At 42.5% G+C, this 13,681-nt stretch overlaps 1 protein-coding gene across 2 annotated transcripts in view; it reads left to right on the top strand.

The window, feature by feature from the left end:
* Positions 1-13,681, top strand: part of pkd1a (polycystic kidney disease 1a) — a 67,924-nt gene that overhangs the window by 32,245 nt on the left and 21,998 nt on the right. For both annotated transcript variants that reach the window (XM_042429116.1, XM_042429106.1), the window contains exons 14-25: positions 238-618; positions 1,002-1,484; positions 1,625-1,756; positions 2,708-2,883; positions 3,600-3,730; positions 3,908-6,561; positions 7,421-7,618; positions 7,729-8,028; positions 8,177-8,622; positions 9,060-9,210; positions 12,374-12,526; positions 13,278-13,418. In XM_042429116.1, coding sequence (XP_042285050.1) covers positions 238-618; positions 1,002-1,484; positions 1,625-1,756; positions 2,708-2,883; positions 3,600-3,730; positions 3,908-6,561; positions 7,421-7,618; positions 7,729-8,028; positions 8,177-8,622; positions 9,060-9,210; positions 12,374-12,526; positions 13,278-13,418 — 5,346 coding nt within the window. The remainder of the gene's footprint in view (positions 1-237; positions 619-1,001; positions 1,485-1,624; positions 1,757-2,707; positions 2,884-3,599; positions 3,731-3,907; positions 6,562-7,420; positions 7,619-7,728; positions 8,029-8,176; positions 8,623-9,059; positions 9,211-12,373; positions 12,527-13,277; positions 13,419-13,681) is intronic.

The raw sequence follows: 13,681 nt of genomic DNA, 5'->3' as shown, positions 1-13,681 counted from the left end.
CCAGCTTTAATTTGAGGGTGTTTATAGCTGGATTATATAAACAGTTAAGGGATTGCAGCTGTTGTGCAAGGCCTGCCATTTCACTGCAACAAAACAGGCAGAGGAAGTTTTGATTCAATAAAGAAATCTCTTCTCATGTGTACACAAAGTTGGTGACACACAATGTGACTTTTATCTGTCTGACATTGATCTGTACCTTCTGATAACCTACAATCTCTTGCAACCTGTTTCTCCCAGGTGCAAGACCAATTGGAGGACCTCCTGGTTTCCCGCGGCGACATAATCGCCCTGCAGCATGATGCTGGCCCCGCCTCCCTTCTCCGCTGCCAAACCTCCTCACACTCACTGTGGCGACAACCTGTTTTAGCCCTTAACCAATCAGAGTGGTTCTTGATTAACAACACCAGACAGTCAACAGACAGCTCAGCTGACCACGACGCTGACGCTCTGCCTGACCCAGAGCTTGACCTGGAGGCGCTGGTGCAGGATGGCGAGGGAGGCTGGCTGGAGGAAGCAGTGTGCCCCGTCAGAGTGCTCTATGTGGGACACAGTGAGACCCAGCTGCAGGGAGCACAGCTGTCTGCTGGTCTACACCAGCCCGGACTCTACAGCCTGCTGGTAAGACATCAAAGCTGTATGTCATATCCCAGCATGCATCTGACAGATGTCAACATGCTGGAGGAGGCCACGTGAGAACACAGAACCTATACTTAAAGGTTTTTCCTGTAAGAATTGTGTTCTTCTGTGTTAGATAAATTAGCAATCAACTAACTAACAGTGTGCAAGGGATTTTAAATGTGTGATTTTAAATTTGAACTTTCTATAGGGATTCATGTAATTTGAAAATGAAAAATTGTATCAATATTTTTCCATGTGTTAACACTGGCTAATCAATCAACATCCATTAAGTTTGGATGATTATCTCCCCTTTTTGTTCTATATTGGTTATTATGCTGCGTTAACATGATAATTGACAACAAATTTGATTCAATCATTTCCAGGTGACTTCTGCTGAGCCATCATACAAAGTCTCAGCATCATGTCCATTGCGGGTGGTGCCTCCTCTGGGCTTGACAATCCTTCACCCCCCTCCTGGGAATGGCACCCTCTACCTGCAGCCCAACAACACCCGGCTGCTGCTCCGTGTCCAGTCTCGCTATGTAACAACGGCATCTCGGCGCAGCAGTAATCACAATGTGACCTTCCAGTCTGACTGTCCCCCAGAGTTTTCATCCAGTCCAGCACTCTGTCAGCCTGGGCCGACCTCAGGGTCAGGGGTGGAGGTCGCGGAGCCAAGCCTGTATGCAGTGCTGGATCTGAGCTTGGAGGAGGAGGAGCAGAGGGGTCCAATGCAGGTCGAGCTGGAGGCCTACAATAATGTGACAGAAGCCAGCTTGACTGTGGTTGTCCACCTGGAAGAGCCACTCAGAGGATTGGTGGTGCAGCCGCACCCTGCCCACAGGGTGTTGATGGAGTCTGTTGTGGTGAGTTTGTGTGTTCATGACTGTATTTAATTGGTGATGGGTAGTAGTATTAAGAGCCTAGTTCATATTTGATATTATTCATACTGCACTGTGTTTTGTCTTTTTATCATATCTTTTTATTTTATACGTGTGTGTGTCAGAGTTATACAGCGTCAGTGCTCGAAGGCTCTAATCCAACATTTAAATGGACGGTTGATGACAAGCCCTACTTCACCTATTACAACACTGTCCTCAATGTGATCTACCAGCACGCTGCCGTCTATAAGCTCACGGTGAGTTTCTCTCTCATGTTCAGTGAGTCAAACTGTTGTTATACTGTCAAACTGTCTTTTCTGTTACCATTCATGAAAGAATATTAATTGCTTTAATTAAAATAAAATATGACTGCCTTGTTTTTGACACCCAGTATTTGTGATGGGGCATCCTCAAACAAATTGTCAAAATGTGTCAAGCACATTTAATGTTTTCAGTTGAAATTAAATTGAGGTAGGTTTAACCAGAAAGTTTTCCATTTGTTTTGACAGTTTTATACACTGATGAGCTTAATCACAATCAACATGTCAAAAATATGGGACAGAGTGAAACCTGTCTGCCTTTGAAAACATAGAGCTTCAACAGAGCACAGCCATTTTTGATATATATTTTAGATTTCTTTATTTTTTTCTGTTAATTACATCTGATAAAAAAATGTATGATGTACGAATTGGTTCAGCCCAACACATTAAAACATTAGCATTTTTGGTTTTATTTAAGACCTTTTTGAAACTTTTTAGTAATACATAGTGACAAGGTCTGCAATTAACAATTACTTTCACTCTCCATTTATCTGCTGATTGTTTTGTCATAAATTGTTGGTCTACAAAATGTCAGAAAACTGTTAAAAATGGCCTTCACAGTTTCCCAGATCCCTAGGTGACATCTTCAAATGTCAGACCAACAGTCCAAAACCCAAAGACGTTCAACTTTAAATCATAGAGTGCAAAGAATACCAGCAAATATATACATTTAAAAAAGTGAGAACCAATACAGTTTATAGTATTTGTCTTAGAAAAATGAGAGGATTCATTGATTATCAAATAGTTACAGAGGTCACACCATGTGTTTGGAAGTATTATGACTGCACCTCATTGGGTTGTGTCACCATCAAGGATAACTTAGATGTGGCACAAGACTTCAACTTCTTATCTTCAATCATCTTACCGGTTGTGTGGCATCTCTTCCAGGTGACGGCTATGAACCATGTCAGCACCCTTACAGAGCATTTCAACGTCACAGTGGATCGACTGCAACCCATGGCCAACCTCACAGTAAAGGGTGTTCCAGATGTGGTCCCTCAGGGCTCCACTCAGACTCTCACCACCTCTGTGCTCGTGGACATGTCTGTGACCGCCACCTTCCGGTATGAACAGAGCAGATAGATAGACAGCATGATAGATAGACAAATCAGATAGATTTGAAACAAAAAGTATTTTTTAAAAGACAACTTTTTCTCGCTGCATGTCTCTTCTCCTCTTTTTTTTTTTAAATTTTAAGGCTGAGTGAAAATATTGTGCATCTGTTTATGTTTGTCTGCTCCTTTCTTCTCCTCTATCTGTCTGTCTGTCTTTTCTGGTCTTTTCTCTGTTTTCGTCTTCCCGTGCACCATAATAGCACTGCAGCAATCATACCATGCAGAGCCTTGGATTTATAACCGTGTGGTTAGAGCAGATTGCTGACAAGAATTTTCCCTTCTGCTCTGCTGTTTCCCCTGTACTTCTTTTTCCTTTTTTTTCTTCACTCTTTCTCTTTTACTCTTTTCTCTCCCTCCCTCTTTCACATTCCCACCCTCCCAACTGTGGCGTACTCTTTCACTTAGTTTCCCTCCACTCTCACCATTCTCGGTCCAGTGAGGCTTCCTGAGTTTTGAGTTTCCACTTCTCCCTGTCCAAACCCTATATTGCCTCGTCAGAGAAGATTCCCACTTTCCAGCTAGTGATTGAGCGTGTATGTGTTTGTGTGTGTGTGTGTGGATGGAAATGGTTATCAGTGCATCTATTCATCTAAGCTCCATGTAGTTCTCTGAAGGTCCTGTTTTAATGGTTTTACTTTTTTTTTTTTACATTTGTTATGCTGCAGATGGTCCTTTGGTGACGGGGGATACAAGGAGTTTGAATTCAAGCCTCCCTACGCCACCTCCCTCCTCTGTCCAGACTCCCCAAATCAGGTCCTTCTAAGCAACAACGTCACTTATATCTACTCTCAGCCAGGTGACCCATCGTCCATTTCCCTATCTGCAGTGCTTGCACACAGTCATGACTAATGGAGTAGGAGCCAATTTAGTCTGACTTTGTTTCAACTTATGCAAGGTCACAATTTTTTAAGCCTGTGGTTCGATAATGATATATGATTAATGTCACCTCTTTGTTCTTCCTCTTACGCTACAGGAATATACACAGCGCTGGTGTCAGTATCCAATCGTTATGAGAACATCAGTCAGAGCATCAACATGAGCGTCTACAGCATCCTCACTCGTGTTGATATACAGACAGAGCCCCAACTTCTCCTTGCTAACAAATCAGCAGAGTTTGAGGCTCATCCTTTGCCCTCGCCCTATGGCATCCACTATGACTGGCACTTTGGAGATGGTTCTGCCCCGCAGCAAGGTCGGCGAGTGGCACACACCTATACACAGAGTGGCGTCTTCAATGTCTGTGTATCAGTAAACAACACTATCAGTTCTATGGAGGCTTGTGCCGAGATGTTTGTATATGAGGAGATTGAGGATTTAACAGCTGAAAGCTCCTCTCCGACAGAGCTTCACAGCCCCACTACAGTGTGGGCGCACCTTGCTTTAGGTAATAACATCACATGGACATTCTCCATGGGTGATGGGACCATCTACACTGCATCTGAACCTCATGTGTCACACAGCTATATAAAAGATGGCAACTACACAGTGAACGTGACTGCCGCCAACGCTGTGAGTTCTGGCTGGACAATCTTAACAGTGCAGGTGTTTGTCTTCCAAGTGGTGAGGATGGAGCCGTCTGGGTGTGTCCAAGAAAGGACCACCGTCAACTTCCAGGCCTGGGTTTCCGGTAACGCATCAGCTCATCTTTATGAATGGAGCTTCGGGGATGGAAGCCCCAATGAGACACTTCACGGTAACCCCAGAGTCTCACACACCTACTGGACAAATGGGAACTATCACCTCTCCCTGCTTCTTTCCAGCGGAGTCAACAAGGCCACCAAGGCCAACTTCTTCAACTGGGTGTGTGTGCAGCCAGCTTTAACCAACATCAGCCTCACCCTTGAGAAATTACACTATGCTGTAGGTGAGGAGATACAGTTCCAGGTCAGAGCTGAGCCAGAATTTAACTACAGCTATCAGTGGGACTTTGGCAGAGAAGAAGATCCTGTAGTCATCCCTGGTTCTGGGAGTAAAGTGACAATGTATAAAAACCCAGGTCATTACATGGTGACAGTAACAGTCTTCAATAACATCTCCACAAGTAATGCTAGTGTTCTGATTGAGGTTCAGATGCCCATAGGAGCAATCGTTATTCAACATAACAGCACTAATTACAATAACCTGACTCTTAGGGCACCGTATGCTTTCACTACTTCTTCCTTGGCCTCCAATGTCAATTACACCTGGGACTTTGGAGATGGGAATGTGCTCACAGGCCAGAATATCCTCCACACCTACAACTTCTCTGGAAACTACAATATTACTCTGAAAGCAGCTAATACAATTAGCAAGAATCACACTACTTTACCCATTGCTGTGCTTGCACCAGTCCGTGGACTAACCGTTAACGCCAGCTTGGTAAATGTCCCTCTCAATGCCTCAGTCCACTTTGAGGCCCAAATGGAAGAGGGAGATAGTGTCCGGTTCTCTTGGATCTTGTGTGACCGCTGCACCTCAATCCCGGGTACCCACACCATGTTCTACACCTTCCGCTCTGTGGGCACTTTCAACATCATTGTGACAGCGGAGAATGACGTGGGAACGGCACAAGCGAGTATCTTCTTGTTTGTCCAGCGTGAGCTGGAGGGGCTGCAGATCTTAGCAGAGGAGGAGATTGGAGGAGATGGAGGCACAGTATTAGATGGTTGCTGCTTTGCCACAAACCGTGTTCTCCACCTTCAAGCAGGATTGAAGGAAGGAACCAACATGACCTTTACTTGGAACATCATCAAAGAGGGAGACCCCGCCAGCTCAAGCGTCAACATAAGCGGGAAAACCGTGGAGGCTCATTCCTTAACACCAGGTCGATGTGACATCTTTCTCCGGGCCGCCAACCTCCTGGGCCAGCTGTCTGTCAACAGAACCATCAACTTCTTGGTGCCAGTCAGAGGAGTGCGCCTGCAGATCAGCAACAACCCAGTTGCAATCAATGTCCCAACTAACCTGACAGTATGGACTGAGGATGGCTCAGACCTGCGTTACCGCTGGTTTGTGGATAACGTCACTCTGCCGGGGACTGGTCCCTGGGAGACACACACCTTTATCAGTCCTGGCCTAAAACACGTTATTGTGGAGGTCTCTAATAAAGTTAGTTCAGTGAATGTGTCAGAGACAGTCAGTGTCCAGCAAGTCATTTCTGGGCTAAGTTTCTCTGCTCAAACACCCAATGTGAACCCTGCTCTACCACCTATTGTGATAGAGCAGGGTTACGTAGCAACAGGCGTCAGTGTCTCACTCTTTGGGGACGTACTGACAGGAACCGATGTGAGGTGGACATGGTTGTTGGAAGGAAGAACAAACACAGGAATGAACACTTCTCTCATTTTCCATGAGCCGAAAACAGCTACCATTACTCTGAATGCCACCAACGATGTCAGTGGGCAAGTGGTTTCCAGGGACTTCTTTGTTCAGGACAAGATTCAGGGGTTGGAGCTGAGGGCAAGTAAAAACATTGCAGAAGTCGGTGAGAAGGTGGAGTTCAACATTTCTATGGCAGCAGGCTCGGATGTTCATCTGATCCTCAGCATCAGCGGAGATTTCACTGTTACCCCTCAACCCAACCAAAGCTATGTCCACACATTCACCAGGGTGGATACATACATGGTGAATCTCACTGCTCACAACCAGGTAAAGTCAAAGGAGACACATAACAAACACTATAAGAGCATGTAATAGGGATGTTTTGGCTGGTCAATTTTCACTTGTATGAGATAAAAAAACATACAAATATCATACATTAATTGTAACAGCCATCACTCACATAACTATCATGACACTAACTCATCAGCATCACCCATTTTCTCAGAATATAATAAGTGTTGCCACATCTGAGAGGTATAACATGCAGATTTTATTGGTACATTTTTACAATTATGCTGACAATTCTTTGCACACACAGTAACAACCTCAAGGCATCACTGTAAGAGAGTTTAATTTTCTGCAGACTGCTCTTGACAAAGAGACCTTGACATGAGTAGAGCTTGTAAATTTAGGTACAATAGTGCCCCAAGCATGTAATTGTGAACATTGTTGATATATTTGTTTTCATTCATCAAGTTATCAGTGAATGATTGCCAAGATATTTGACCCAACTGCTTACTTCACTTTAAGCTGATATGTGGAGTCTTTAAAAAATCCAGACTTGTGTCCCTGCATTATCAAAAAAGACTTTTGGGTGACCATCACCCAAAACCATCTACCCATTGATCTGACCTGCTGACACTGAGAATAAAATGATGAAAGCAACATATACTGATGACTGCACCAGCACTGCACATTTTCTACAAAAATATATTCCACTAGAATCACTTGAAAGTAAATCACATAATATAGTAACAGCAATGGCTCCAGGCAGAAATGAGGAAATACTGTTTTTAAATCTAATTCTATTCTTTTTGGTATTAATTGGCATGTCAAAGTCAACAAGATAATTTAATCAAACTAATACAGTACACATATTTTTATTTTTTGCAATATGACAATCCAGGTGAGTTCCAAGAGGCGACACCTGCAGGTGGAGGTGATGGAGCCGGTGCGTAATCTGTCCATCCTGGGAAGCTGCGAGGCAATCCCCGTAGGTGTGAAGAGATTGTTTGTGGCCGACATCCGGACAGGAAAACCTGTTCACTTTCTGTGGACATTTGACCTGCACCACCTCCATAAGACATCACTTATGGGCAAAGAGGTCAGATCACTTTAATATTTCACCTTATAATTATGACAGTATAGAAAATGATGCATAAGCTGTCAAGCTGCGCAAATGGTGATGTATTTTATTGAATCACACAACCACAGGTGTCCTACACGCCAGAAGAAGCAGGGTCATTGACCATTTACCTGGGGGCCATCAACGCACTGCGCTCTCTGAACATCACCAAGCTCATCCAGGTGCAGAACTTACTGACGTCTGCAGCCCTGCTTGCAGCACCTCGGGACACTTTCATCAATAAGACGGTGACCCTGATGGCCTCTGTCACACCCAGATCTACTCCTGTGAAGTGCTTGTGGGACTTTGGTGATGGTTCTACTCCAGTTCCCACCGACACCACAACTGTGTACTACAAGTACAGACACCCAGGACACTATCTGGTCCAAGTAGGTTTTTTTAAACCGCATTATTCCATGTACTGTATAGATCCATTATTTATATGTTGATCTTTAAAATATGAGATAGATGCTGTATGTGACAGCTTTAGATCTTCCCAGTTTTGTGATTTCATCGGTTTGTTTTTCTCCCTGCTAGGTTAACTGCAGTAACCTGGTGAGCTGGGTGCTGGCCCAGGTGGAGGTAAACATCAGTGTATTAGAGTGTGAGGAGCCAGAGGTGCAGGTGGTTCAGGCCCCCCGCCTGGCCATCTGGCGTTCCCAGCCCACCTTGGTGGAGGCCAGTGTGGACCTGAAGGGTTGTGTGCGCTATGGAGCTCAGTACCTCTGGCAGATACTCTCAACGCCCTCCTGTGATAATGACAAAGACCACCGTGTTGCCTCTGGGGTGGTGAATCAGCCCTCTCAGTCTTTACCTGTCCCAGTAATTCGCCTTCCAATGGAGGTTGATGTGCGTCGGCTGCAGCTTTCATTGCCAAAGATGACTCTGGCAGCAGGAAACTACACCCTGGTGTTTTCTCTTTCATATGAAGGCGTGCCGCTGAGGAAGGCTGCCTGTCTGCAACTCAGTGTCATGGCTGCCAGGTCAGTGGAGAAACACAAAATTTTTACTCTCTTCCCTGTGGAGAACATCTTTTCCCCCCTTTTTTATTGTTTCTGTTCCTGTCTTTGAATTTATGACATGTTACAGTGGATTCTAATAGTGACCTATTTTCATGGCCATAAAAAAGTATCAAAACATCTATAGAACTTTCCCAAACCACTGCTACAGCATGATCCACTATTATTGTGTTCATGCTTATGCTCAGTGTGTCCCAAGCACACATTTTTGCCAAAATATGGCTAAATTCTATCTTTTCAGTCCTGATACACATCAAACTTGCAGGGAAGCATGTGTTGATAACTGTTGATATTTAGACCAGTAAGCTGAAAACTAGTTCAGGTTAAGAGGCTGATAATTAAATTTGCATAATTTTATCTTTTTTATGTTAATTTTAACCCTCTCCTCCTCTCCTTGCCAGGCTGATGCCCATCATAGAAGGGGGCACCTACAGGGTGTGGTCGAGGACACAGGACCTGCAGCTCAGTGCAGAGCAGTCCTACGATCCCAACATGGACCCAGAGAGCCAGTCACTACTCCACTACCACTGGGAGTGCCAAAGCACTTCGAAGGTAAGGGCATGCATGCAAATGTAAACATATTAAGGTAGCTGGATAAGCTTTTTTTTTTTGTTAAATTAGTAGTTGCTGTTGCTCACACATGCATTCAGTGTGTAAATTGTTAGGTCATGTCACCATGACTGTTAAGTCACTCAATCCTACATTATCTGTCAATAATGTTTGCACTTGAACATTTTACTTATATAAAAATATTTCTATTGTTGCAGTAAGAGTGAAGAACTGATTGCCATTACGACTAGATAATGAAAAGCTACTCATAAAAACTATGTTGCAAATATTTTAGCCACATGTTGATATCTACAGTAAATGTCTCTTTAAATGTAGTAACACACTGAAAAAGGAGAGAAGCAGGAGCAGGCTGCTTCTCATTATTTTATTAAGAAGTTTATCTAGTAGAATAGTGAACGTACAAGTACTGTTTTCAAGTACAGAAGAGAGTACAGAGTTCTCTGCTGCTCTGCTTTTGCTCCTGTGGTTACACAGTGAGGACTGTCTCTTTCTCCCTCTCTCTTTCACTATTCTGCATATTTGGCTTGAGTCTGGTAGAAATAGAAGAGGGTTGAATTGTCAAACCAAGCTCCACTCTATAGCATTTTGTTGGCACTTTTTAATAGTGAATTCATAAGACGGAGTTTGGAGGACAGTTCTTATTCTGCAAAGGAGACAGTGGAAAAATTACGTAATGGTCATCTGGTCCTGAGTACTGTAACTGCCCTCAGAGAGGCGTGGCAGCATTGATGTGAAGAGGAGAACTCAGTTCAGGACAGTTTGTGTGTGCGTGTGTGCGTGTGTAAAAATTAATTTAGTGTTTTTCACAGTCACCACTTCCTAAGTTGGGTGGGAACACATTCTGCCTGTGCAGCAAAAGACCACAATATAAGACCCAATGGGATGGGTGTGTCCAGCAGGGCCGTGTGTGCGTGTGTGTGTGTGTGTGTATAGTGGTGTAGTGTATGTCTAAGCAGACAGGCATTTAAAGGGTTATGTAACTGTTTAGAGATAAACTCAGCATTCCAAAGCTGGTGCTTTGCTCCCTGCCCTGACAGTTACACTTACACATCATACAACATGCACACACCACCCAGACTCACACACACACACACACACACACAGCTATGCGTAACTGCTGATAAAGAGAAAGAAGGACATCACTCAGTTTGACCATGAAAAGTGAACCATCTTTGCAGTCTGGAAGGAGTCGAAGCTGAACAGACAAGTAGAAGTTCATTGACACACAGTTGATCAAATGTCAAACACTGTCCTGAGCGTGGATACAAATACAATTAGGGTGTAATTTGCCAGGGGGGATGGTAGGGATTTCTCCCCCTCTATCTATATATCCCTGCCTCTGCTGAGTTATTTTTTATCTCCTGTGGGGACAAAAATATACCCCTCATAGTGATTCATGCTGCATAGATCATAAGATATCTAAAATTAAAATAGGCTATTTAAAAAAATCTAAGTAAAGCACTGCAACGTGAGAGCATTCATTAGTGCAAACAATAATAAAATCAGAAATGGACCGACTTGACAATGTGTGACAATAGAGATGACACGGCGTCTAGGCTACGTGATGATGCAGTAAATGGACCAGGGGTCGTCTCCTTCCCTGCTCAGAGATTTGCAGAGATGTGGGTAAAAGAGGGGCAACATGGCACAGATGAGTCTGTCATCAAAGCAGACTGTTCTCTAGTTTGACAAGTAGGGACATACTGTAGCCTGTTTATTTTATGATGATCATGTTCTTGCATGTAATTATTTTCTGTTCAGTATTGAAGTTTGCTGTGTAGGGCTGAATTAAACAGTGAATTGCAAGAATGACATTAAGTGTATTGGTTGTTACGCTGCCCACAGTACTGAAAGGAGTGTTGGCATGTTAAATTAGCATCTAATCTTTTGTTTTGTTGTATATGATCACATCTATGTGTCTGGATGAGGAAAGGACAAGCCATGAACTTGACATTACATTGCTGACAGTGAAAATATTGCACTACTTGATGAATTAATTTTTTTTTAATAGAGTAAAATATTCCTGCAAATGCAGTGGTCAAGTTCAAGTTTCATAATTGTCTGATTTAAGTTCATAATTATTTTATAAGTGTTACTGTAACAGCTGCAAGGAATAGCCTTACAGGCTCCATAGTCTATAGACCCACTGAGGTTCTGATTTACTTTCATAAATAAAAGCATTTCAAAAACATCCCCTCTCTGTTTTTTTCCACAAATCACACCCTGAATACAATCAAAGGAAACGATGGTTTAAAAAGAAAAGAAAAAATCATTCACTATTGTGCAACGTTGGCTTTTTTTTTGCTTTTCACTGAAGTCAAGCTGAGCAGTGCTGACAAAATCAAATATTTAACATATATTTATGAGTTTTTAGTGAAAGACTACCTTCTTTCGTTAGATCTTTACAAACAAGATTTTAAGAATGAAAATCAGTAGCAATTGGTACAAACAGTGAGATTTATTTTACTTTATTTTATTTACTCAATTAAAAACCCAAAATCTGTAGAAGAATTATTCCAAATTAAAAGTCAAATTAAAACATGGGTATATAATGTCTTTTGAACTATACCATTCAAGAGGCAGATCATAAAAGCAGGAAGCAGCCTTACCTTTGTGGGGAGCTGTGTTTGTTAGAACATAAAATGAAAAATAATCACAGATATATTAAGGTGCTATGTTATGTCAGGCTTTATAAATAAAAATACTTCAAATAAATTCTTAAAGATACAGGTAGCCAGTGATTTGATCTCTGTTTTAGTATTAGTCAAGATCTTGGCTGCAGTAGTCTAAATCTCCTGTAATTTTCTCTCACATTTTATTGAGAAATTGAGAAATTGTTGTGCCTAAAATGAAAAAACATGTATTTGTGACCTTGTTAAAATGACAAATAAATTTAAGTTACAACATACTTCAGAAACAGTCAGATTGAGCCACTTGAATGTCTTTTCCTGGTTTTAATGGCTGCATTACAATGAAGCTATATCTTAATATTGATATATTCAAATAAAGTCTCAAAAAATCTAATTTCCTGTCAATATATTGCCTACCTTTACTCTGAAGAGCAGTACTGTACTCATGTTATGTGAAAGTAACACATTTTATGAACAAAACACTCATAAAATTCTTGCCCTATTTCTTCTTGCAGGGTCCAGAGCACTGCTCCAGTCTGAACTTCGGCCTGGGCTCCAGCGGTCCAGTACTTGGAATCTCTGGCTCTGAGCTGGAGGCAGGTGTGGAATACACCTTTAAACTGACTATCAGCAAAGACGGCATGGCACCAGAGTCCACCACACAAACTGTAAGTGCACACATTCCTCGTGCACATATGCATCCTTTAAGCTGGTGGTTCCCAACTTGCAGTTAGGAACCCTCCAGTGGGTCACAAGATTAATTGGAGGGGTTACAAGATGATGTATGGAATAGAAAAGAAGGTCTCTCTTGAGAAAGAAATTCAGTTCATCAGGAAAATGTTCTGCAGAACTCATATCTCTTTTTACTAATTTCATCATCATATCTCATCAATCACATCATTCACTGTAATGACAAAAATCAGTCTCTTCAAGTCATGATTACACCTTTTTTCTCTCAAATTCTCTATTCTCTTCTCCAAAACTTTTGTCTTGATAACTCAATTGATCAGGATTTCAACAATTAGATACAAAAGCCACTGCCAGCAAAACATATTGATCATTTAGTCCATTAAGTGAGATGAAAAAAAAATATGAGACAGCAAATATCAATAGATAAGATAGAGAAAAAATATAAAATAGAAACAAGAAACAAGTGTAGAAACAAATGTGGTATGAATTGGATGAATTGGGTCACAATGCACAGAGAAAGAAAGAGTGAATGAGAGACTGCACAAGAATCAATACATGTTGGTGATTGAATTTTGTGGTGGGAGGTTAGTTTTCTGATCGGAGAGACTGCATCCCACTATCTCCTGAATTACTAATGTTTGACATTTTACGTCTGTGTGTGTGTGTGTGTGTGTGTGTGTGTGTGTGTGTGTGTGTGTGTGTGTGTGTGTGTGTGTGTGTGTGTTACAGGTACTCGTCCAGAGCTGCCCTATTCCCATCGTGTATCTGGAGTGTGTGTCCTGTAAGGCCCAGTCCATCTACGAGGTCAGCCAGAACTCGTATGTCTACCTGAGAGGAACCTGCACCAACTGCCAGGGCGTTCACCACGGGGTAATCACACACATACACACACACACACACAAAAACAAACAAACCCATACAGTGGCATAAGTGCACAACTGGTCCAAATCAGTTGGCCCCTGTCTCAGTGAAATGAGTTCACTGTACCACAGAAGCGACAGTGAAGTTAACATTTCCAGATCTTTTCCTTCGTTCTCCTCCTCTCCTCCTTTATTCAGACTTTCCTTGGGATTTGTGATGCAGGCAGTAGTGTGTGGGTGTGAGAATGAGGTCATTGTACAAGTGGAGCCAGA

Source organism: Thunnus maccoyii, chromosome 2 (assembly GCF_910596095.1).
Source record: "Thunnus maccoyii chromosome 2, fThuMac1.1, whole genome shotgun sequence".
Lineage (NCBI taxonomy): Eukaryota > Metazoa > Chordata > Actinopteri > Scombriformes > Scombridae > Thunnus > Thunnus maccoyii.
This window is presented reverse-complemented; position numbering and strand designations above follow the sequence as displayed.